Below are 26,082 nucleotides of genomic sequence, written 5' to 3'. Positions count from 1 at the left end.
CCCCTTCACAGCCTTGTACCACCTCCACCCCGCCTCCAGTAGCTTCTGATCCCTCCCCTTTGACTAGCAAAATGGCGGCGTCCGCGAGGAGTGTGCTGAGCCTCCCGGCCCAGGATATCTGCCGCATTTGGGGGCGGCACTTCGACCTCGCATCCAAGTGCTCGTGTTCTGCTACTGCAGCGGCTCGGTCTTTGACAGCTCAGAGGCTAGCAGAGAAACTGCGAACCGAGAAGCAAGAACAGAAAGCGAAGGAGAAGGAGGTGAGGGCGTCAAGACTACGAATCCCAGGAGGAAGTGCGCGCACCTGGTAGGGGCGGGGGGAGGTGGGGGATGACCCTGTGAGTTCTGGGGTCTGAGGAGCGTTGCAAAGTAGCGGCGGACGCTCTGCGGGGTGTTCTATGGTTGGCCGCTGCTGCTCGTTAGTACTGCTCTAGGACCATGGACCCAGCAAACCCTTCTCCGTTTCTTTAAAAAGTACTTTATACACTGTCCAGAGGCACTGTCGGGAGTGGAAAGAGTATCAACTTCATGCTCAGGAAGACCTGGGTTCAAAACCAGCTTTGGTCATATGCTGGGTGTGTGGCGGGGCGCGGGGGGGGGGGGGGGGGGGGCAATAACGTCACTTCTAGGTACTCTAGGCAACTCTTTAACACTGGATTACTGAGTTTTCTATCCAGATGAAGTCCTAAATCACCAACCCCAAAACAGGCATTCAAACATTCCAAGAAACAAAAATGAAAAAATATAAATGAAATAATTTTATTAAAAACGAAAAATAAAACAAATATCCAAACTAAATTTCAGTTTTAAAAATGCATTACATTGGGCTAAAAAGGAGAAAATTAGTTTATACGTTTTGTTTTGACACAACCAATGCTTGCCACCACCCAAACAAGCCCCTCTATAAAACACCGAAGAAAACAATTCTGACACCCTTTTACAGAGGGCAAATCTATTTTTAGACTTTGATAGTTTGGTACTAACACTGACCAACCTATGTTTTGTTGCCTCTCCATAGTAATTTTATTTACCTTGTTTTGATAGTATATACTACTGTGCTGTTTTGGATCCTATCCACCACTTCATACAAGTGCTACCTTGTTTCTCTGACTACATCATTTCTTATGGGATAGCAATATTCCATTACATTCATATACCTTAATTGGCACACTCACTCCCCAATTACTGAGAGCAAATTATTGGGCTTTTTCTGAACTCAGTGCTGCTATGAACATTTTTAACATGTGGTTGGTTTCTTGCTGTCAGTTACCTTTTGGGACAACTTCTGCAGGGGCATTTCTGGATCAAAGGGTATGCACAGTTTACTAATTTTCTCGTAATTCTAAATTATTTTCCAGAAATGTTGAAATGATTCATAGCTCTGCTAGCAGTAGGGTATCTCTCTCTTCCATCAATAAATTATCAATCAGTAGACAATTAAGTAAGTACCTACTATGTGCAGAGAACAGTGCTAAACACTTGGGATACAAAAAGAGACAAAGGAGAGTTCCTGACCTCAAGGAACTTACAATGTAATGGGAGAGAGAAGAAGCAAATAAATAATATACAAAGTTAACTATTAAGTATAAATAGGAAATAATAATTAATAGAAGGAAAGGACTAAAACAAGTGTTTACATCCTTAGAATCTTTGCTAGCTTAATGGTTTCTCCATTCTGATGAAGACATCTTTTGTGTATACTTCCATACTTAAGATTTGTAAACCCTTTTTAAGGACTCCCTCAAATGATATTGATCCCCACCCATCTATAAACTCTTATTCCACATAATTCTTACCCATGCCCTTCCATAAATCCCCCACAAGGGATCTACTAAAGATTCTCAGAGGTTCTTCTAAGTCTCTTGATATTAAATGCCTGTTAGCTATCTGTCTGGTGCATGTACATTTAATATTGATGTTACACTTCATTGTCCATGGTTCCTTTTATCAATGGATATGTAATTTCCTTCCTTGTCTTTTAAAAATTAGCTCTATTTTCACTTTTGCATTGTCTGAGATCATAAACGCTACCCCTGCTTTTTTAATTTTAGCCAAAGTATATTAGATTTTGCTCCAACCCTTTACTTTTAACTTTATGTGTGTGACTGCTTTGAATGAGTTTCTTGTAATCAGTATGTTGTGGGATCTTGGCTTTTAATCCATTCTGCTATTCACTTCCATTTTATGAGTGAGTTCATCTTATTCACAGTCAGAGTTATGATTACTGTGTGTTTCCCTCCATCTTATTTTCCTTTTATTTATCCTTCCCTTTTACTCCTTTCAGCCAGAGAAAGTTCACAAATGTTTTTGCTTCTTTTTACCCAGCTCTCCAAATTCCCCCTCCCTTTTGTTAGTTCTTCCCCTTTATTGTTCCCTCTCCCCTTCTTACTTCCTTATTGGGTAAGACAGATTTCTAAACCTAACTGAATGTGGATATTATTCCCACTTTGTGCCAATTCCAGTGAGAGCTTTACTAGGTTCAAGTATTGCCTACTGTCTCCCCAACTTTCCTTTTACTGTATTGATTCTTAAACATGCCTCCTCATGTGAGATAATTTATTCCCTACTTTCTCTCCCAGTGTGTTACTCTCTTATGCCTTGATTTTTTTTAATACCATACCATCACATTCAATTTACTGTTGACATTCTATAGATTCATTGTTCTAATAGTGATTAAGTTCTCAAGTATCTTAAGTACCTTAAGTGTCCTAAGGTACTTCAAGTAGCATAGATATCTTAAATATCTTAGTTATCATATCACCTTGATAGTAATCAGTTTAACTCCATTGTTTCTCTTAAGATATTTTAAGTATCTTAAATACCTCTTGTACCATAAGTATCTTAGGTATTTTAGTTATTACTTTCCCAAGCAAAAAAACTGTAATCAGTTTAACCTCATTGTTTCCCTATAGGTGTATTGAGTATTTTAGGTATCTTATATACTATAGAAATCTTAAGTATTCTATTTAACACATTCCCATGCTAGGATGTGATTAGTTTAATCCCACTGATTCCCTTGACTTTTTTCTCTTTGCCTTTTATGCTTCTTTTGAGTATCAATCTGGTCATAGAATTTTCTTTTTAGCTACTATTCTTTCATTAGGAGTCACTGGAACTCCTCTGTTTCATTCAGTATCCATTTCTTCCCCTGGAGTGCCAGGCTCAATTTCACTGGATAGTTGATTTTTAGGTGATTTTTTGTTGTCGGCCTAAATCCTTTGCCTTTTGGAATATCATGTTCCATGCCTTCTGATGTAGAAGCTGCAAGATCTTATGTGATTCTGATTGCAGTTCCACAATATTTAAAAAAAAAATTTTTTTTGACTGTTTGTAGTACTTTCGCATTGGCTTGGGAGTTCCAGAATTTGGCTATAAATGTCCTGGGATTTTTACATTTGGTATTTCTTTCAGGAGGTGATCTGTGGATTCTTTCAGTTTCTATTTCCCCCTCTTGTTCAAGAACATCAGGACAGTTTCCCCTGATAATTTCTATCAATATAGTATCCAGGTTCTTTTTTTTTTTTTTAACCTTTACCTTCCATCTTGCAATCAATACTGTGTATCGGTTCCGAGGCAACTCTATACTATCCTTTACATGTCAATCCCATATCCTCTTTGTCTTGTAGCCAATAGTACATTGATAAACCCATACAATAATACTCACATTATTCACCTCCTTTGCTCCTATTTGTATGCTGCTAAATGCGGCTAGGCATAAAAAAATATATTATCTCTGTCTTAAGGAGTTCACATAGTAAGATAACACATGTAGATAAAATATATACAACATAAATGGAAGATAATCTCATAGGGAAGGCACTAAGTGTTGGGAGTCTGAGAAAAGCCCCTTGCAGAAGATAGAATTTGAATTGAATCTTAAAGAAGACTAAGGAAGCCCAGAGGTAAAAGAGAAAAAATACTAAGCATGGGGACAGCCAATGAAAAGTCATGGAAATGGGAGATGGCGTGTTATATGTGAGGAATAGCAAGAAGGCCAGTCTAGCTAGATTGCCGTTAGATGCAGAGAAGACAGATAAAAGAAGGCTGGAAAGATAGGTAAAAACCAAGTTGTGAAGGCCTTTAAGAGCCTAAATGCATTTTACATTTGATCCTGAAAGTAAATATGGAACTACCAAAGCTGACTAAGAACCTCTGACATGTCAGACCTTCACTTTAGGAAAATTATTTTGTTAGCTGAGTGGAGGATTAGAGTGGGAACAGAAACTCCCTGAGACAGGGAGATGTGACAAGGAAATCACTTTAAAAGACTGATATATATTAATTTAAGGTCACCAAGGAATTCAGCTATGTAATTCCTAAATGAAAACTCAAGTCAGCAGTCAACCTTTTATAGAGTTTAATTACAAACAGGAGGAAGAAAGGAATTAGAGATAGAGAGAGAGAAGGAGAGAGAAAGGGGAGAGAAGGGAATAGGGCTTAAATACCCCTTCTGTTTAGGCTGGGCCAAAAGGCCCAAGCCCTTAGATAGCTGGGGCAAAGAAAGGAGATCAGTCCCTATTACTCACGTGACCAAAATGGAGAAACAGTCTCAGCGGCCTCCACCTCCAGCTTCCTTCAGAGCAGCACAACCTCTCAGAGCCAAAAAACTCTCCAACCACCCCTCAGTCCTCAGACCCCTCTATCTTTAAGGAAACCATCCAAGTTCCCTCCCCTCAGTTCTCACATCTACCAATCACTGTCCATCATTTTCCCTGTGCCAATGGTGGCTCTAGCTTAACCCAGGACCGCCCAGAGGTCTGTGGCTTTGCACATGTCTGTTGAAGGTCATATTCTCAAATAATTAAATCTTCGATCTTTTGCTACAGCCCTTCCTAAATCCTGTTACCCTGAGTAGGGTAGAGATTGGAATAATTAAATTTTGATCTATGCTGCAGCCCTTCCTAAATCCTGTTAGGACTGAGTAGGTGGAGATTGCAGTTTCCAAGACCTGGTTCTGTCATTCCAAGTATCTCCATTGTATCAATTCTAAAATCAATCATGACTCAAAGAAATTCCTGTTCTATGCTTAAGCATAGGTCAAAGCCCTTTCCATTGTTCAGCAAAAGGTTTCTGTCCTAAAGTAATCTTAAGAAGGGAGGAGGAGGAACCTCCCATGCCAATGGGGTTCACATTCCAATAGAGTTCCCACTCTCAATAGGAAATTTTTCAAGTATGAAATTTCCCAATGGTGAATTTTCCAATGTTTATAAGTCTAAGAAATTTTAAGGTTTACAGAGAACAGTCTACAGACTATTGTAATAGTTCAGGTGTGAAGTGGTAGGTACTACACAAGGTGCTCTTACTGTGCACATTATACATATTAAGTGCTTAACACACTTTTTCATTTATGTGTTCATTCTTTGAGAATGTCTCCATTTGATGTCAAGTCCTAAGTTATGCAGTCGTTTTCAAGGTGGTCTTCTTGCAAATGTTTATCATGTGAATTGCAATACAAGATTTGTAGGATTCAGTTCCTACATTGGTATGTTTACTTCTCCATCATTAGTTACAGATCTGATAATTTTAGAGTACCAAATTGGGGATGCTTAAGAAACTCTGAAATGTCTGTATATGGAATGAGATTTTGTAGCCATTATTTGTTAGTATATTTTTATATTTACTTTTTTTTAGTATTTGTCATTTCTCATTGTGTAATTATATGCAATTATTTTGATCTACCATACTATATTAGTCATTTTCCAATTATTGGATATATATCTGTCTTGTTTCTTCCCTAAGTCATGATGAAGGAAGTTAAAGCCATTGTGAGTGATACTTTTTTTTCTCTCACAGGTACCTAGAGACCCTGTTCAGAGGAGAGTGCATGAGCTCATACGTTATACTAAACAGCTACAGAATGTCCACCCCAATGTACTGTCTAAGGCACTGAAAAGAGGGATCCTACATCAAGATAAGGACCTTATTGTCATCAACAAGCCCTATGGCCTCCCTGTGCATGGTAAGGATCAGGGAAGGAAAAGATAAACTAAAATGATGTCCCAAATATATACAAAGCTCTTTGCTAAGTGTGGAAAGGTATAGTTTTTTTTAATGACACAGTTCATACCCACAAGAAATTTATATTCTATTGGGGCTAGGGAATGCAGCACATATATGTATAAGAATGATAAAAGGATGAGAAAAATGAGAATGAGGGAGACATGTGGCATATTTTGGCAAAATCTGAGTGAGAGAATGCTTACTTTTAAGTAGAAGGAACAGAGATGGCCTCCTGAAGGAGACGCCTGGAATTTTTATAAGTAGAAAGGATATTAGAAACAATCAAGAGAGTAGAGCCAAAATGGTAGAGTAGAGGAAACACTCAGCTGAGCTCCCATGACTTTGGAGAATAGGCTGACCTGAAGGCCACCCAAATGAAACACCAGTGGTGAGACTAGATGGTAGCAACAGAAGCAGCAGCAGCTTAAGGAGACTGGCATCTGCCAGAAAGAGATTACCAGGCCCCTGGGTTAACATTTAACCCTGACAGTTTGGCAGCTCCATTGCCTACACCTACTTCTGAGAGTTCAGGGATGGAGAGTTTCAGTTAAGAGGGAGTGGGGACCCTGAGGAACAGGATGACTTTTCATCAGAGGGACTCAACGACCCTGGGGAACAGGGTCACTTCTACTTCTAAGGGAACAGAGTCATGAGGAGCAATATCACTTCCAGTCCCAAGAAATTGAGAACTCTGAGGAACAGTATCGTTTCCATACCCAAGGGAGTGGAGGCTCTGAGGAGTAGTATTGATTACAATCCCAAGGTACCAGGGACCCTTCCTGAGTGAGGACCAGAATACAAACCAGGAAAGCAGTGACCATACCTTTCCCCATATTATACCACCTTAGAAGCACCTTCCAAAAAACTTCCAAACCCTGAAAACTAGTGCTAGAAAGAGTTGTGTGGGAAAAACCTGAAGCATTAGAAAGTGTCTCCCCCCTTACCCTCCATGCTGAACTTAGAATAGAACTCAAGATCAAGAAATAGAGTGAAAAAAATGAACAAATTAACTGAAAAGGAACTTGACCACAAAAAAAAAAATTGCTACAGTGGTAAAAGGGAAGATCAAGAACCAAACTCGGAAGAAGACCATTAAGTCAAAATAGCTATAAACAAAGTTTCAATGAAGAATGTGAATTGTTCTCAAGCCCAAAAGGAATTCTTGGAAGAGCTAAAATTTATTTTTTAACTCAAATAAGAGTGGTAAAGAAAAAATTAGGTAAATGTGAACAAAGGAAGAAAATTATGAAAAGAGAATTAACAACTTGGTAAAAGAGGCACAAAGAAATACTGCTCACATCCTTTAACCATAAGAGTCATGAAGGCCTTATCCAAGACTCTCTTCTCCTCTGCTATTTCACTTGGTGATCATCTCAGCACCTGTGGATTTAATTACCATCCTTATGTTGATGATTCTCAACCTGTCCTGTTATAACCTTTCTGCTGCATTTCCAATTACCTTTCATACATCTTTAACTGGATGTCCAATAGACATCTTAAGCTCAACATGTCTAAAACTGAACACATTATCTTTCCTTCTAAACACTCTCCCCTTCCAGATTTCCCTGTTACTATTGAGAGCAACACCATTTTCCCACTCTCTTTGGCTCAAAACCTAGTCGTCATTTTCAACTCCTCACTATCTCTCACCCCCATAAATTCAGTTTGTCTCAAGAGGCCTGTCAATTCCACCTTTTCAGTATCTCTCAAATATACCCCACTTCTCTAAATACTGCCTTATCACCTCACACCTGGACTGCTTTAGTATCTCATTGTGGGTTGGTCTGATTTAAGTCTTTCTTCACTCCAGTCTACCCTCCCATTCAGCTACCAAAATGATTTACCTCAAGTACAACTCCAACCATATCAACCCCCTACTCTTTAAACTCTGGTCACTCCCAGTTATCTCCAGGATGAAACACAAAATCCCTGGCATTCAAAGCTCTTCACAATCCAGGTGAACATTTATTTGTTGCTTGTCTTCCCCATCAAATTGTGAGCTCCTTGAAGCAGGGATTTTTTGCCTCTTTTTTGTATCCATAAGACTTCAAACAATGTCTGACACATAGTAGGTGCTTAATAAATATTTACTGACAGACTGATATATTGTAGAATTAGAATTGATATGTCATAGCAACTGATTTGGATATAGGGAGAGGAACAAACTAAAAATGATTTCAATATTGCAAAGCTGGTTCATTGGAAGAATATTCATACCTTAAAAGATATAGAGGATTTAGGAAGAGAGCTAGGTTTGGGGATGAAGTAGGGGAACAAAATTATTTCTGTTTTGGATATGTTGAGTTTGAGGTGCCTTTGGTGAAAGTAAAAGTGAAAGCCTTTAGAAAGGCTGAGACTAGATATTTGAATCTGGGAGTTGTCTACAGAAAGCTGAAGTTTGAACACATGGGACTGAATTAAGTAATCAGTAATGACTGATGACATTAGTTAGGAGTTAAAAGGAGGTAAGTTTTGAGCATAAATTTTTTTAAACCCTTGCCTTTCATCTTAGAAATATTGCTTCTAAGGCAGAAGAGTGGTAAGAGCCAGGCCATTGGGGCTAAGTAAGTGACTTGCCCAGAGTTACACAACTAGGAAGTGTCTGAAGCTAGATTTGAATCCAGGTCTCCTCACTCCAGACCTGGCACTGTCCATTGTGCTACCTAGCTACTCTTTGAGCATAATTTTAAAGGATGGGAAGGAGAATCATTAAAGGTTATGGTGAGGGAACATTCAGAGCTAGAGAATGAATAGTGTGTTAGCTTTGAACAGAGAAAAATAATTTTACATTTTTCAAATAGGATTTCAGATCTTAAACATAGTCACTTCTTCTTTGTCCCCTGCCCCACAAATTAAGGACCATGAAATAAGGTTGCTTTAAGTAGAGTAAGGAGAACAACTTGTCCTTACTAAGGTCCTTTGATGACTAAAGGCAACAGCCTTCCCCTCCCCCCCCCCCCAAGAGAAGGTGTTATCTCTAAGTAGAATCTTTTACTTTTTTGTTGCTGTTATTTAGTCCTTTTTGTTCTACCCTCTTCACAGGTGGCCCAGGGGTCAAGAGCTGTATCACTGATATCCTGCCTATCTTGGCTAAGATGCTATTTGGCCACAAAGCAGAGCCTTTGCACCTTTGCCATCGCCTGGACAAGGAGACAACAGGGGTGATGATCTTGGCACGGGACAAAGAGATGGCTCACCAAGTCCAAGAGTTGTTTAAAACTCGGCAAGTGACAAAGAAATACTGGTAGGAATAACATTGGGACAGAATTCAGATGAAAGACTTGCTTTTTGTCCATTCACCCTGCAAATGTTTATTGAGCTCCTGTTGTGTGCAAGATATTATTTTAGGCACAAACAAATGTAAAATGTTCCCGTCCCCTCAAGAAACTTAAGAGTCCCTCACTGTCATTTCCCAATAGCTGCCCCCCCCAATAGAACCCTTTTTAATAGAAATTTATCTTTTAAAAAAAAGACTGATAGAGTAACTTTCTGATAACACATAATTTCTTGCTTCCTTACATAATCATAATATATTACCAGCTCTTCTAGCAATAGGAGGAAGGTAGTGCTTCATCCTTTGGGTTCAGGTTGGCTTTTGCATTGTCCTATGTTGTCATGTCTTTTAGTGTTGTTTTCATGTTATTGGGCTACTATGTTTACCTCACTATATATCACTATACATGTTTTCCTAAGATTCCTTGAATTCTTCATATTCAATTCAAATTGATTTTTATTCTATTATAATATTTTATTACATTCATATATTACAGTTTGTTCACACATTCCCCAAATAATGACATCTGATTTTCCCTCCATTTTTTGCTACCACCAGAAGAACAATTGTGGATAGTTTGGAGTGAATGGGCATCTTCCCTTTATCAAAACAGGATTTTAAGATATTTATAGTGACTGTAGTTTGCATCAGTCCTTACAAATGGAATAGAACTTCCTATAGGTTTACACTCTTAAATGAGGTATATTAGACATACTGATTTACACATCCATTACCTTTCCTAGGATTTAGTCCTTGCTCTTGGGCAAGGACATGTTGTGCCATGGACTCATTTGATGGTCTGATGAAGCCTATGATCCCGTTCTCAAAATCATTCTTTTAAGTAATTAGAAGTTAGAGAAAATAAAGATATCCTTTTTTTCCCATCCAAGTTCACAGAACCCCCAAACATCTTATCTGTGGCCCCTTCTTTAGAAGCCCTGCCCTAGCAGGAAGCTTGGTACTCAGTAGATTGAGAACAAGGCTCAGAGATGAAAAGTCTTGTGTTCAAATTTGACCTCAGACACTTTCTTGCTATGTGACCCTGGGCACATTGCCTTGCCCTTACCACTCTTCTGCCTTGGAACCAATATACAGTATTGATTCTAAGATGGAAGGTTAGGGTTTAAAAAAAAAACCCTACCCTAGAGGAACTTGCCCTTTGGGAAGTGAAGATCAAAAAGATGTTGATTCCTATCTGCCTGCAGGCCATATTAGTAATGCATTCCTTAGGGTGGACCAGTGGTGATGAAAAACCATCTGCTCTTCTTTGAACTCTTCGTTCTGAGGGACCACCTAGCTAATAGAATACTCTTTTGTCAGGAGAGAAGCCTAAACTTACATAGAAGGGTGAGCTGATGAGAGGGAAGCCTTATTCCCCCACTGTAGAACAGTTCTTTTTGGTATTCTTTCTAGCCAGGAAGGTGGGACTAGCCCCTCCAATCCTGCTGTCATCATCTTCCTCATTTAAAAAAAAGCATTTAATAAATGGTCAATTGTGATTGACTTTGTACTATCTAAGCATCCTAAATATTAAAGACTGTACAGATTCAGGTGTGGACTGATAGTTTAATTGTGGACTGCAGTCTTCCCTCCCTGTACTCCCTTTAGCAAGGCCTCCCATCTCTGCTATTAGGTAGGAATGTGTAATGCAGTGCTCTATTCTCTCCCCCCAGGGCCATATGTGTGGGGGTTCCCATGCCATCTGCAGGGATGATTGATATCCCGATCATCGAGAAGGAGGTGCAAGGCCAGCAGCAACACCATAAGGTGGGTAGACTTCTTGTGTGTAGAACTTTCTTTTCATCTCATTCCCTTGAAGTCATCTCTTGATCCCTCTGGCTTTAGATGACATTGGCACCCAACTACCGCCTAGAGAATGGGAAGACAGTGAAGGTCCGTCCAAACAGGCATGCTCATATTGCTGTGACCCAGTATCGGGTGCTAAGCAGCACTCTGACCTGTGCCCTCCTAGAGCTACAGCCTGTCACAGGTGAGGTCTTGCTATCCCAGGGCAGGTTAGCACCTCTAGAATGTGTTTCCAGATGTCTTGGTGCAGTTATAAGCTTCTACATTAGGCCCCAATGGGACATCCTGTACAGGAGATCGATGAGCTCTGGCTAGTGTGCATTGGGAGAGTCTTCACAGGATAGCTCTATAGGGATTCTCAGTCTGTATCATTTCTTAGATGTCCAGGGTGAGTTCAATACAACTTTGCAGACATTTATTAAGCATTTGTAATAACAGAACATGGTTCTGGACTTTGGGGGGGATAAAATGAGACATCACCCCCAAGGTTTTCACCATTAGTAGGAAGATTAGACACAGGCATCAATGTTTTGAATGAGATAGATTTTTCTGGAGATATGCAGTTTTTTTTCCCTCAATTATTCAGGGGTGAAGCATCAACTTCGAGTCCACCTAGCCTTTGGATTAGGGTGTCCAGTCCTTGGGGATCACAAATATTCTGACTGGAACAAACTGGCACCCCAGGTAAGAGGGCCACGGCTTCTCCCAAAACATCCCAAAATGGGAAAAAGAAAGATTTTGGTTTGGGTCCAGTGGGTCTGAACCCCAAGTCAATCAGCAAAGGGTTCTTAAATGTCCTTTTGGTGTTGAATATTGGACTAGACATTTGAGGAATATAGAATAGGCAATCATTGCTCTTGGGAAGCTTATGCTCAAATATAGAGGAGTTAGATGTTCAAACAGCAGGCATTTATTGTGTATTTTGTAAAAATGCATCGAGAGCAATGTGGGGCAGGACAGGGCAAGAATTTGTGTAGAGTTAATCAGGAAAGCCTTCCTGCTCCATTCATTCTCAGTTTTAATTTTGGGTCTCTGAAAGTTAATAGCAGCCTTTCACATCACTGCTGAAGAGCCATAGAATTCAGCAAGACTGTTAGAACCCATTCCTTTTGAAAGACTTACAACCAGATGGGTGGCAAATGAAAGTTTCTTATCTGCTATAACTTCTGGATGTAAGAGCCTGGAACTATACATAGTCACTTCCCAGGCCTAGTCTGGAAGAAAGAGGCCTAACAATTATTCTGTCTCTTAGGAAGGTTTGAGGAGTGGTGTCCTTAGAGCAGAGGTTTTCAGGCTTTTCCTACTATCCTTTTTAATGGGCATCTCTTTTCTCTTATACAGAAGCTATCTGTTGGCATCCTGAAGAAACTGGGCCTGGAACAGGCAAAGACCCGTTACCTTCCTCTCCACCTGCATGCCCAGCAGCTGACCCTTCCTCCTCTGGGCCCTGAGAGTGAGGAGCTTAACTTGGTTTGCAAGCTTCCCCGGTACTTCCTGCATTCTTTATTACGTCTAGGACTGGAAATCCCTGAGAAAGATTGAAATTTAAGTGAGGTACTGAAAAGTACTCAGTATGGAACAACTAGACAATTTTTCATTTGAACTCCTTTAAGCCAATATTCTGTGAAGCCAAGAGGTTTAAAGAGGTGTCTTCCAAGAAGAGATCTTTATTTTCTTTGAAGTACTGTTGTCTTTGAAGTTGGAGCCACTGGCTGGGTTGATGTTCCAGTTGAATTAGAATCCAGTATCTGTACTTACAAGGGACATTTGCTATGATGAGCTATAGAATCATAGTTGTCTCAAGGTCTCCCATGTAAAACAAAGCTAATTTTCTGATGAGGTCAGCAGGGTGTGGAGATGCTTGTTTTGAGGGACTGTATTACCCCTTCACTTCATTGAAATGGAATAATCTAGCAAAGGTAGGGAAACGTGTATAAATTGGCAGAATTACATGTGAATAGTTCCCAAGGACAGAAACAAGAACCAAGAATTATATAACCCCACAATAAATTTCTTATTTAAACCTATAGGCTACTTACCATGAAAGTTCTTATGCTTAAATGCCCATCATGACTTAATCTGCTGTGCTGGGCAACAGGTTTCATGGTGGTGGTTGTGGTTCAGTTGTGTCTGACTGTTTATAATCCCTTTTGGAATTTTCTTGGCAAAGATGCTGGAGTGGTTTGCTACTTCCTTTTGCAGCTTATCTTACAGATGGGGAAAGTGAGGCAAACAGGATAAAGTGACTTGTTTAGGGTCACAAATAAGTGTCAACGGCCAAATTTGAAGTTGAAGATGGGTCTTCCTGACTCCAGTCCCAACATGCTATATCCACTGTGCCACCTGGCTGCCCTAGGTTTCATCCATACAGCCTCTCGGGTGTCTCTCTTATGTGTCATTCTCTAGAAGGACTTTTAGAGGTATCATACTTCTCTATTTCTGCAATAAGGAACTCTCCTTTTCCAGATTCCCAGATTACCTTGATGGCTAGTATGGCATACTATTTAAAGCCTTAAATATGAATGTCATTGTCATCATTGTCTTTCTTTCTGGCATCTCCATCTTTGCCATCTTGCAAGCTCCAAGCCCTAAGTCCTTTTCCTGATCATCTCGACCATTTCAGTGCAAGTTGGCCTATCATCTTATAGCTCTATTCTTTGTCTTTGGTATCTGCTCTACTGTTTTGAAATTCTTCTGTAAAGAGACAGTGAAAGGAAATGCAAAAATAGCTTCTATAGAGCTTCCCAAAATTTACAACAGAGCTGAATGCACTCACTCATCCTGTAGGGTTTGTTTGACTTTACAAACTATTTTGAAAGGTGTCTCTCTTCCTCAAGGAATCAGTTCATTTACCTCTTCTTGTAAACTTCTGCTCTCCTTAGCATTGCCCAAACTATCTGCCTCTTTGGGCTTTCCATATGCACTTTGGAGATATGGGGGCTATGAAAGGTGATGGAAAAGAGCTGTTTCAATAGTATTTATGGGGTATGAAGCTCTCAACATTGGCTGTTCTGTTTAGGAATAATGAGGAAACAAGGGGAATGGGCTGTTCTGGGAGTTCTGGGGGATTCCAGGAATTTTTCACATGTGTTCATAGGTATGAAAAAAATTTTAATTAACTGTCCAGTGCTAAGACAGTATTGTTGCTTATGCCCAATCTAATCTTTACTTTGTCTGCAAATCTGTAGTTATGCAGGTATTTCTGTTTCATTTTTTCTTGATTGGACCTGATATGGGAGCCATATTTCTTCTCTAGGTCTGAAAGAAGAAAACAGACATCTTGAACTCATCCAGAAATAGAAATTCTCTTGGACTTTGCGCATTCAGGCCTAGTTAGAGGCAGCTTATTTCTTGCAGCCAAATGCACCTCACATTACTTTTGGCTAAATCCAGCGATGGAAGAGTGGTAGCATAATGGGGGGAGAGAATCCCCTTCCCCCCTGCAGCTGTTATGTGCTTTCTCTGTGCCTCTAATACAAACATCTTTCTAAGCCCCCTTCTTCACTGTTTCCATGGTGCCCATTACCATAGTGCCTAATTACTCAGAATTGTTTGTCTAACAGAAGAGGGCTTTACTTTTTGCTCAGATACTTTCACATTCCTTAATTCCTGACCATATTTGGAGTATTTTAAATAAAACCTGCATTCTTCTGAATAAAAGTACTATGTTGTGAGACCTAGGAGCACAGGAATAGGCATTCTGTCAGAAAGGGAGAGAGCACTATTAGAAAGCAGAGATTGATGGAGTCTAATAGGGAAATGAAAGAAATCTAAGGGAGATAAGTGATTAAATAATTTGGGAAATTCATTAATAACATAACAAAAACTAAGGTTTACATAGCACTTTATAGTTTGCAAGTCGTTTTATATATATTATCTTCCTTGAGTCTCACAACACTATAGGTGCTACAGATATTATCCTCATTTCATGGAGGGAAGAAATGGAGGCTCAGAAAGAGATTTTAAAAAAATAGCTAGGGGGCAGCTAGGTGGCTCATTGGATTGAGAGCCAGGCCTAGAGATGGGAAGTCCTGGGTTCAAATGTGGCCTCAGACACTTCCTAGTTGTGTGACCCTGGGCAAGCCAATTAACCCCCATTGCCTAGCCCTTACCACTCTTCTGCCTTGGAACCGATACATGCCATTGATTCTAAAACGGAAGATAAGGGATTTAAAAAAAATAATAGCTAGCATTTAGCACTTTACATTTTGAAAGCCCTTTATGTATGTTATTTCCTTTGATCTCAGAACAACTAGGTGAGGTAGATGCTATTATTTTTACAGACGAAGAAACTGAAACCAAGACAAAAGAAGATGACTTGCCTAGGTCACCCAACTTGGCAGTGTCTGGAGCAGGATTTGAACTCTGGTCTTCCTTCCTTACTTCCTTACTCTTTATCTCATATAAAGACTGTCTACCAAAGCTGCTATGGTAGCATTGAATCAGTGATTGGAGGCTCATGCCAGTACTATCTCATATCCTTAATAAAGGAAAGTTTAATGTAGGACTGTTAAGTAATGTCAGTATAACCCAAACTTAGAGGTCAAGATGATTATTATGCCTGGGAAATTATCATTTATTTTACTTTATTTTTTAAACCCTTTTACCTTCTGTCTTAGAATTGGTAGTGAGGATCAGTTCCAAGGCAGAAGAGCAGTAAGGGCTGGACAGTAAGGGTTAAGTGACTTGCCCAGGGTTACACAGCTAAGAAAGAAATCCGAGGTCAAATTTGAACCCAGGACTTCCTATCCACTGAGTGGATAGCTTTCAATCCACTGAGTGACCAGCTGCTCCTAAGCTTATCACTTAAAGTGGAACTTTCTTTTAGAATTCCCTTCAGAAACAAGTTATATCCTATAATCCTGTTTGTTGGGAGGAGAAAGCAAATGTCATCAAAGAGTAGCCTCAGGGGACCACAAGATTTTCCAGATAGAGTTCTTGGAGAGTAGAGGCCCAGACACAAGGACTCAATGGAACCTGGCTTCCAAGGGACAAAGAAGTAAATGAGTGAGTTGTAGCTAACCAAATTGGGATTGAGTTCATACCCTTATTCATTTGGGGGTCTGTTATGGGATAGGCTGTGGCTCTGGGTGGAACGAGCAGAGTGATAACAGTTTCCACGAGGCCCTCAGCCACCTTTTTCTTTTTCTGCCTTTTAGCGCTTGCCCCAGGTCCCAGAAAGAGCTTTGGAGCAAGAGTCCAGGACCGATTTCTAGTCCTGCCTCTGCCACCGACTTGCTTAGAGACCTTAAGGCGAGGTTTTCTACCTCTGGCCCTATTTCCTTGGTTCTAAGATGAGTGCCAGAATAAGGCGACTTCTCAGGTCTAAATCAGTTTACCTGAAGCACTTCCTGCCTTTGGCCTGGACCCTGTGCTGCATCACAGTTTCTATAGTAACAGCTACTGTTGTTCCCTATCCAGGGGTGAGCAAACACAAAACTCTATTCCCTTCTGGAGACAGATTTACAGCGGCCCGTCCTGCACGCCTGCACAGCCCTGGATTCACAGCTTCTGCCGCCCTTCAGGCAAAGGCCACAAGTCAGGTTTGTGATGAAAACCGACCAGGATTCGTGTTCCCCTTCTCACTAGGACTCCTCCGGACCGTGCTCTGGGTATTTCGGCCTGAGCGCTTCGCTTCTTCCTTTATTAAGCCTGTGTTCCCAGAGGAGATGGAGGGTGACCCCCTGCCGAGTTCCTGGGGAAGCCAGTCGCACACCTTGGGGCAGCCACCAGGGGGCAGCAGTACTCCACGCTTTCCTGGCCTAGCGAGGACAGCAAGCATCCTGGATCTTGGTGCTGCTCTTAATGGCCAGCCTGCTTTGTCTGGGGCTCTGCAGCCCCCGACCATCTCGAACAGATCTAAAAGTAGAGAACCCAGCCTAGAAATGGGATCTTTCTCTGAGACAAGACTCGGATCAGGCCATTGTTTAGTGCTTAAAAGACTTTTACCTACCCCGTGGGAGCTGGGCTTTCCCCCCCACAGGGTTCAGTCTCGTTCATTTGGTCCAAACAGGTAAACTTGCTCCATATTTGCTCGCTATTTCCACACACACACCATGGGACTTTTGGTCTTCCTTGGAATGGCTTTCCCTCTTTTTTTTTTTTAGTGGCATCTCCCTCTTTCAACTCTATTCTAGTGTTTCTCTTGAAGCCTGAATAGCTGTGTGCCCCTAGGCAAGTCAGTTAACCTCTTTATTTATTCATTCATTTGCTTATAGCAATAAGGGTCAAGTGACTTGCCCAGGGTCACACAGCTGGGAAGTGGCTGAGGTCACATTTGAACCCAGTACCTCCCATCCCTGGCCCTGGTTCTCAATCCACTGAGCCACCCAGCTGTCCCCAATTGACCTCTCTTTAAGGAGTTGTCATGTTTGAAATGAGGTCCCTTCCAATTCTCATCTGTGATACTGTGATTTACCAGTAAGGTGGCTTAATGGATAGAGTGCTAGGTCTGGAGTCAAGAAGACCTGAGCATTTGGCTTCAGATCTTATTAGGTTTGTGACCCTGGGCAAGTCACTTACCACATTTTGCCTGTTTCCTCAACTGTAAAAAGGGAATGATAATACCACTGACCTCACACGCTTATTGTGAGGTTCAAATGATGGAATATTTTTTTAAATGCTTAGCACATTGTTTGTTACATAGTAAGTACTTAATAAATATTTATTCCTTCTGATTCTATGGCTCTCCAGTCATTCCTGTTTTCCTTCTTGCATAACTTCTTTTCCTTGGGGTGCATGGTTCTGTTTTCACCTATAATTCAAATGCTTAACATATATATGTGTATAAATGCTGGTTTTAGAAAATCTTGAGTCAGAGAATCTAAAGTTATATAATTAAAGGATAATAATTTACATTTTAGAAGAGACTATCCAGGAGTATATTTAAAATGTAATTCAGTCTTTAAAACTTTCAATTTATATGACTTTAAGGACATGCCTATTTTGTGAAACAGTGAATGCTTTTATATATATATATATATATATATATATATATATATATATATATATAAATGTGGGGAAAGGAGAGAGTTGTACATGGTTGTTGTTGGGATCGTTTCTATGGTTACATATTTTGGAAATTAATTTATACTTATGCCTTCCAGACCTCATCGGGAGTATTGTTCATCTGAGTGCCATTTTTTAAGGAAGACATCAACATCCACCTACTACATGGCTTTCATTGGATGAGCACAACCAAGGTGGTGATATAGTTCATGCCATCTTAGGATCATTTGAAAGAACTGGGGATGTTTAGCTTAGGAAGTGGGAGGCATGGAAAGGATAGCTGCTTTTAGATATTTGAAGGGTTGACATTTATTTGCCGAATTTGATTGTCCAAGAGGGATTGGACTTGTGTGACAGGCAAAATCAGGACCAATCAGTAGAAGATCTATTTAGGTAGATTTTGACATCACAGAAAAAAAAAATTCCCAACATTTAGTTGTCAGTAGCAAGATAGACCACCTCAAGTGTTAACTGTATATATATATATATACATATATATATATATATACATATATATATATATCTCATTCCTGGAGGGGTTCCAACAGACACTTAGTGATCCCATGTTGGGAATGATGCATAGGAGATTCCTATTTGAGGTAGAGGGGTTCCTTCTAATTCTTGAATGCTATTATTTTATATAATATTAGGGACTCGGCCTTCTTGCCCCAGCCCTAAGCTCTGGACCCCTCAGTTAGTCTGTTAGTTTACTGAAGGCAGAGAATGCCACATCCCTTTCTTCCCACAATATTTAGACCAGTGCTCACACATGGATAATCCATCAGTGATGTTAATTTAATTCCATTATACCATTTCTGAGATTGAGAGAGTGAGTACTTAAAATATTTTCCCTTTTCCTCTTCCATTTGCCTCTCTTTCCCTTATATTTTAACCCCATAGTCAGTCCCTCTGTCAGAATAACAACAAAAACTCATGTTTCCATAGCTCTTTACAAGGCACCTTTTCCTTATAATAGCTCTGGGATACATAGTACAAATGTCATCTCTGTTTTATAGATGACAAAACTAAGACTTTTTGGAAGGCCAAGGGGAGAGGGAGAAAATTTTGTATGGTTATTAAGGCAAAGGCAGCCCCCCAAAAGAATCAGTATGGTTTTATAGTTGGTTCCTTGTGTTTTCCAAGCTCTAACCTATCAGAACTCTCCCTAGAGGAGAGCTTCTTGCCTTTTTCCAAGTCATGAGCCTCTTTGGGCAACTTGATGAACCCTGAGCACCCCCTCTCAAAAGAGCATTCTGTTGTCTACATTCATAATGGAAGGAAATGCCTCATTTCAGTTAGAGGTTAGTGAAAATAAGTCAGTTTTTTCCCCATCCACGTTCAAGGACCCATCTCCCCACAAATCTAGTCCATGGACACCCCCTGCCCCCATCAAGAACTCCTGCCTGAGTGAACCCACGAGGATGCAAGAAGATAGCGTAGCTATAGCTATCCCTGCCCTGGAGTGGGATGCAGTGAAAGTGCTGAGGCTCAGGATGCCCAAACCACCTTTCAGCAGCCAGGAAGCTATTACCATCTGTCCATCAACAACTTCGGAGGCCCTGCGAGTGGTGGCCCGGCTCAATTTAGGGGGCGGAGCATGGGGAAGGGTCCCCACTTTGATCTAAACAGCAGGGGTCAGGAAAGGAGTAGGACACTGGAGCTGGGGGGGGGGGGTTCTGGAGACAATCTCTTCTTCCATCTTGGGCCTCTGATGGGGGGAGACGCCAGTTTGTCTTCCTCACCCCTTTTATCTTCCTGTCTTTTCTAGCCAGTTTTCCCTTTGCCCCAGCCTGTGGGCCCCACCAAGCACCCCAGTCTTTCTCCTTGTCTAGTGTCTCCAGCCTGCATCCCCCTTCCAGGGGTATCGCTGCCCTGAGCCTGGTTTTGACAGCCCTTGGAAGATGTGGGAGCTGGGAAGGGAGAAGTTTGGGGAACAGAGACTGGTGATCAATAGAGTGTGGGGGTTGGGGGGTTGAAGAGAGGGAACTCAGGCCTAGGTCAGAAGGCTTTATGATATTTCTGCCACTTGTGGAACACCCCATACAGAGACTGAGGGGTGGGAGAAAGCTGACAGAGTCCAAGGGGGAAGGCAGAAGGATGGGGAGTTGGCCTGAGAGCCCCCTGCTGCAGGGAACCCCCCGCTTGCTGCCTTCTCTGCCAGCATCCCCAGTGTGCTGCATTCTTCCCCTCTACGCCTGGGCCTCTCTGCATCCAGGCCCTGAACGGCTGCCAGCTCTGTTCAGCCCAGCCATGAGTCTGGCCTTTTTCCTGTCTAGAGTTACAGAATTTTCCAGAAGAGTTTTCTTCTGGAGTTATAAGCCAGGTTTGCTCCTACCTCCTGTTCCACCTCCTCCCCCCCACTTCTTCCTCTCATACTCCCTCCCCTCCTCCCTTACACCAGGATGCCAGCAAAGGCCCAGTCCAGGCCTTAAAGCCTTGCTGTGGAAGTGAGAGGTGGGGGCGAGCCTGTAGCGGAGAAAAGAAATCAGAATGAATTTCCCCGAGCCTTGGTTTCCTTGGACCCAGTGCCTGGGATAGATGAAGGAGAGGAAGAGAAAGGGAGGGAAAATTCTCTTGGTTTCACAGGTGGGGACACCAGGCTTCTGTAGAGATTGGAGTGCAGGAGCTAAAGGAGGAAGTCTCATTCTTCTGGCCCTCAGAGCTCCTCTGGGAATGGAGCCGAGATGTGTGCATCCCCCAGCCCTATCATCTGCCCCAGCGGTGAGATGGAGGATTCCTCCCCAAACGTCCTCCTTGTGCAGGGGAGCCAGCTGCCCCGCAGGGACTGGGGAAGGAGGAGAAACAGGAGGCCATGCGTTGGCTCTGCTTCTAGTAGTCTAGGATTGAGATGCGGAAGGGCCTGCGCAGGCCACTGCGCCCAGCGCCCTCGTTTTACAAGTCGGGAAACAGACGGTACCGACTTGGCCAAAGACACCTGCCACCAAGCGACTGAAGCAGGAGCTCTGGGCCGCGAGGCGGCGCTGTCAGAAAGATGGAGCTTGGGCAAGTCACCTCATCTCTTCTGCCTCCGTTCTCTGTTATAAAATGGGCATAACAATAATATCCCAGGTTATGGGGAGCATCGAATGAGATATGTAAAATATAAACACCGTATCTGGCATACAGTAGGTGCTTAATAACTTTGTCCCCTTCCCCACTTCTTCCAAATGTGGCATTGTTTGTTTTGTGAGACCCAAAGGCTTCATGGAGGTCAATCCAGGGAGAGAAGTTGTGGGACTTGCTTTCCTGGGGAGACTTACTTCTGTCCATGGGACTAAAGAACCAGAAGCCCCCGTCTGCATCCCTGCCTCGAGGGGAAGCTCTCAGGGAGAGCACGTCCGCAGCTCTCCTCCCTCCACTGCCTGGCATCACTCAACCTGGGACAATTTAGCTGCCATCAGGGCCTGTTATCAGACTTCGGGAAGGGGCGTGAGGGGAATGGAGAGGTCAGAGTTGGAAGGAGAGTTGAGAGAGGGGATTGCAGGTTGTGGCAGGGAAGGGGAGGGGGAAACACAGGTGCCTTTGTTTCTGAAGGGCAAGCTGAGAGAGGATGGAGAGGGGAGGCAGGTGGGAGCTCTCTAGACCACCTCTGTGCCCTGCCTGGTCAGTCAGCAGCTCCAGGCCCTGCCCCTGCCCCGTGCCCTCCCCCTAGCAGCTGCAGGCCGCTCGGTGTCTGGGGCACTGAATTAAGTTGTCCTCGCCTCTCCCGGCACTAATGAGGCCCCCAGGGCCCGTGACAAGAGCTGTCAGTGCCACTAAGGGCTCCAGCGATCTCGTGGAGAAGCCGAGTGACTCAGGACCCCTGATAGAGATGCCAGATAAAAGGAGAGGGGAGCTGGCGGCCCCTTGGGAGAATAGAAGAGCAGGACGGGGAACGTGGTCTTCATGAGGAGCATGGCACCTGAGTTCTCCTCTTGCTTTGGACTGATTGTGGTCAGTTGCTTCTCTCCTGACAGCAGGACTCAGAGGGCAAGAGGGTGCCCTGAGGCCTCTTTGGACTAAATAAATGGAAATCAGTGCCAAGAGTTCTGGCCTGGTGCCTCTCTGTCCCGGCCCACTCCTCAGAAACCCTCCTCTGGTAGAATGCCAGCCCAGGCAATATCTGCCAGGAGGTCAGTTTCCCAGTCTAATATGCCAGGGACTACAAAAGAATTCAGGCCAGCTGGTGGGAGCCATTCCCATGGATGGGGGGAACCAGGTGGCTTTCACGAGGGAACTCGCTGGTCTTGCAGGGCAGCCTAGCCCCTCGGCAGGGAAGGTCCTGCAGAGCCAAAGCCACTGAAAACATGAACCTCATCCTTTTCCACACGGGCAGGGGCAGAGTTGCCCTGAAGGCCCATCCCCAAGCCCTCCTGAGACTCTGAGGTTCTAAAACTGAGCCTCCATCAAGGGTCTGGGCCTGAAAAAGGCAGCGAACCCAGGCCACGAGTCCAGCCCAGCTGACTTCAAAACCATGAGGCCGAGTAATAGCAGAAGCCTGACAGCTGCAGCAGCTGTGTTCAGCCTCTCTCCCCGAAGTGCATATTTATTAGCATTATATGGGCATTATCTCAGCAGTAAAACGGTACATCTGGAACTGTTCTCTGGCTCCTTTAATTGCCTCATTATTTTCCCAAAGAGCAGCCCCCTATCACCCCCTTCCCCCAGAGCCCCCAGGGACTGTCCAGAAGTCAGCCTGGAGCCCTCAGCCTAGCAAGTGGCTTCAGACAGTCAACCCTGGGCCAGGGAAGAAAGGCTCTATTTTTCTGGGTTACAATCCCTCTACAGGGGTTCAGAGCTCCCACATAGGTCTTTTTTTGGTCCTGGCAGGTTTCTGGGTCTTAGGAAGGGTCAAAACCCAAAGAGGATAATAGCAGGAAAAGTTTTCCTCTGTCACAGTGTGGCGCAGAGTTTTCTCCAGGCACCCTAACAACCGATCAATGACTATTGGATGGACGTTTAGGAGACGTCAATTTAACCTTGATATTAACAAAAACTTCCTAACAACGAGAGCTGTGCAAAAATGGACTGGTCTGCCTTGAGTGGTCCCTCAATGAAGGGAGGTGATCAGGAAGACGGGCGCTGCTTCTTTGGGGATGCTTTAGAGGGGATTTTTACGGGATTTGGGTTGGATGAAATGACCTCTGAAGTCCGTTCCAACCTCTTGGATCATTTATTGAGAACATAGGAATGCTCATCACGGAGGGGTGGGCCCAACTCCTCTTTCCAGGAGGTTGGAGATTGGGCTGGAGGTAAGTGGGGTTTCGGATGGGGAGCCCCACTTCAGTACTCCTCTCAAAAGGGTGAATAGGCAGGAAAAGGGAGATGAAAAGCAGACCCGCAAGTCAAGAGAAAGAAGTCCTGTTCTGCTCCAACTTTCCTCTTCTCTCAAGGGACAAGCCCGGCAGGAGACGGAAAGCCTGAGATGGAGGGGAAGGTGGCTCCTCTTTGCCCCAGAAGGTCTCCCCATCCCAGGTGGTAGATCTGGTTGGCCACCGGAGGGAGAGGTTGCCTTGTAGGAAATGCAAGGTGCCAGGGCCAGCCCCTCGCTGCCTTCCCTTAAGGGGCACACTGGAAGAGGAAGGTTCTCACACTCCATCATACCCTCCATTGCTGTTGTTTTTAGTCATGTCTAACTCTTTGTGACCCCATTTGGGATTTTCCTGGCATAGGTAAAGGACTGGCTTGCCATTTCTTTCTCCAACTCATTTTACAGATGAGGAAACTGAGGGAGAGATTAAATGACTTGCCCAGGGCCACACAGCTACTTAGTATCTGAGGCCGTATTTGAACTCGTGTCTTTCAGACTCCAGGCCTGTCACTCTCCACTGTGCCACTTAGCTGCCCTTCTCCACTCCCATCACCCAGTTTCTTATTCCTATCCCCCTCAATCTTCCCACCCCTAAGTTTTTTGTTTTTAAAATCCTTATCTTCTGACTTAGAGTCTATACAAAGCATCAGTTCCAAGGCAGAAGAGCAGTAAGGGCTAGGCAATTAGGGTTAAGTGACTTGCCCAGGGTCACACAGCTAGGAAGTATGAATTTCCTATTTGGACCTGTCTTCAGGCCTGACTCTCTATCCATGGAGCCACCTAGCTGCCCCTAAAAATATCCTGTCTATATAGTTTCTTTCTATTTTAAAAAACCCATCACTTTCAAGACAGCCCAAACAGGCATCTGAGCTAAGGGAAACGTCCATATGGTGAGCTCTGGAAGCAGGAGCGTTGGAGAAGGGTGCACTGGGTTTCTGAAGAAGGGCTGAAAGGGCCAGGGTTGGAAATAGGGGCAAGCAAAGCTCTCATCCCATCGGAGTGGCGTGGGACCTGCAGGCAGCCCTGGAAAAAGACTTCAGATATCAGCCCCCAAAGGAAAGGGACAGAAGAACGGGCCTGGAGAGAGGATCCAAGAATTATGGATCTCCCAGAAAAATAGGCATAGAGGTGGAATTTCCTTCCAGGAAATCAGACAAGGAAATTGTCTACAAGGATTAGATACTCAAAGAGTACACATTGAAAGGATCTATTGAATATTGATGGAGGATCCTGACTTTGACCAACCCAGAAGTGTATTTGCCAAATTATATAGCTTCATTGTCAAAAGCTATCACCTTGAGAGCAGCCAAGAGGAAGTCATTTATTTACACCTCAAAAAGGGCCCGTTCAAATTACACAAAAGATGATGAAGAAACAGTGAGAAATTAAAGATTAATAAAATAAAAATAAAAAGTCATTACTTAAAAACAAAGGAAATCAGATAGCATCCTAAAGTTACCTGTCCTATAAAACTGAGCTTACTCTGCCATGAAAAATAAAAAGATGGTTCTTCAATGAATGCAGAAAATTTAATTCTTATTAAGAAATCCAGGGCTGAATGGGGCCTTTGATAGGCAAGATAGCCCACTAATGGCAACTTAAAGAAATGTAGACTTGAATATCCAGGCCCAAAGTTCTATTCAGTGTGCCACATAACTGGGCCAAAAGCTCATCAAAATGAAAAAAGGCATCGATATCCTCTAGTTATGCAAGAGTTTAATAAAGCTTATTAAAAAACTTAAAGGATATTACAGAACTAAATAAAATATTAGTAAGACGGGTTTGTGTTGAGCTATAGAGACTTCTGAAAACCTTCAAGAATATAGGTATTGGAGGCAGCTAGATAGCTCAGTGGATTGAGAGCCAGGCCTAGAAACAGGAGGTCCTAGGTTCAAATCTGACCTCAGACACTTCCCAGCTGTGTGACCCTGGGCAAGTCACTTGACCCCCATTGCCTAGCCCTTACTACTCTTCTGCCTTGGAGCCAATACACAGTATTGACTCCAAGACGGAAGGGAAGGGTTTAAAAAAAAAAAGAATATATGTATTTCTTAGAGATTACACAAAAAATGATCATGTGATAGGGCACAAAACTTGTGAACTAATGCAGGACAGAAATCTTATATATTTCCTATGTAATCAGTAAATATGAACAGAATATGATAGTCGTAATAGACTGACATATATATACTTATGTGTATGTAAATATGTCATGAATGGGTAAAATTATATCAGCAAATGAAAGTAATGAGATAACATACCTATGAGATACAGATAAAGCATCCTTAAAGGAAAGTGTGCATCCTGAACAAAATATAAAAAGTGAGGACTAATGATTTAGAATTCAATTTATAAGCTTGAATATAAATTTATCACAAAATAAATATAAGAGAAAAAGAAGAGATAGTTGAAAAAATGTAAAATGAAAGCAAAGGGCTAGTTTTAAAAATAATAAATGTATTAACCTAATTTGATCCTCAGAGAAAAAACACAATGAAAGAGAAATTCAGAATATAGAAGAAATTTTTAAAAGTTTCAAAAACTACAATATTAATTATGTAACAAAAACTGAACAGTAAAATGAATTAATATATGTGCATAAAATACAAAATATCCAAATAATAATTAATAAAAGTGAAAATAGCTTTAAAAATCAAGTTTTAGAGCCAAAGATGCGCAAACTGTAACTCAAATGGGAAAAACT

The 26,082-nt window shown here is 42.4% G+C and overlaps 1 protein-coding gene across 3 annotated transcripts; it reads left to right on the top strand.

Annotated features, from left to right (window-relative positions):
• Positions 1-71: 71 nt before the first annotated feature.
• Positions 72-13,107, top strand: RPUSD4 (RNA pseudouridine synthase D4). 3 transcript variants are annotated; one of them, XM_007495093.2, is made up of 7 exons: positions 72-260; positions 5,794-5,959; positions 9,043-9,223; positions 10,948-11,041; positions 11,120-11,264; positions 11,667-11,764; positions 12,422-13,107. In XM_007495093.2, exons 1-7 carry the CDS (start codon positions 72-74, stop codon positions 12,620-12,622), a joined length of 1,074 nt encoding a protein of 357 aa, XP_007495155.1. In that variant the 3' UTR covers positions 12,623-13,107. The 3 variants fall into 3 exon arrangements, with proteins under 3 accessions (XP_007495155.1, XP_001372198.1, XP_007495156.1); XM_001372161.4 differs by having other exon boundaries at positions 9,043-9,244; XM_007495094.3 differs by lacking the exon at positions 11,667-11,764 and having other exon boundaries at positions 9,043-9,244.
• The last annotated feature ends 12,975 nt before the right edge of the window (positions 13,108-26,082 follow it).

Source organism: Monodelphis domestica, chromosome 4, assembly GCF_027887165.1.
Source record: "Monodelphis domestica isolate mMonDom1 chromosome 4, mMonDom1.pri, whole genome shotgun sequence".
In the NCBI taxonomy this organism is placed as follows: domain Eukaryota; kingdom Metazoa; phylum Chordata; class Mammalia; order Didelphimorphia; family Didelphidae; genus Monodelphis; species Monodelphis domestica.
Note: the sequence above shows the minus strand (reverse complement) of the source record. Positions and strands in the feature narration are given on the sequence as shown.

Excerpts from the sequence above, each read along its gene's own strand:
- RPUSD4 (XM_001372161.4), top strand. The coding sequence starts at position 72 with ATGGCGGCGTCCGCGAGGAGTGTGCTGAGCCTCCCGGCCCAGGATATC. Across the intron at positions 9,245-10,947 it reads CAAGTGACAAAGAAATACTG|GGCCATATGTGTGGGGGTTC; the intron begins GTAGGAATAACA and ends CTCTCCCCCCAG. Across the intron at positions 11,265-11,666 it reads AGAGCTACAGCCTGTCACAG|GGGTGAAGCATCAACTTCGA; the intron begins GTGAGGTCTTGC and ends TCAATTATTCAG.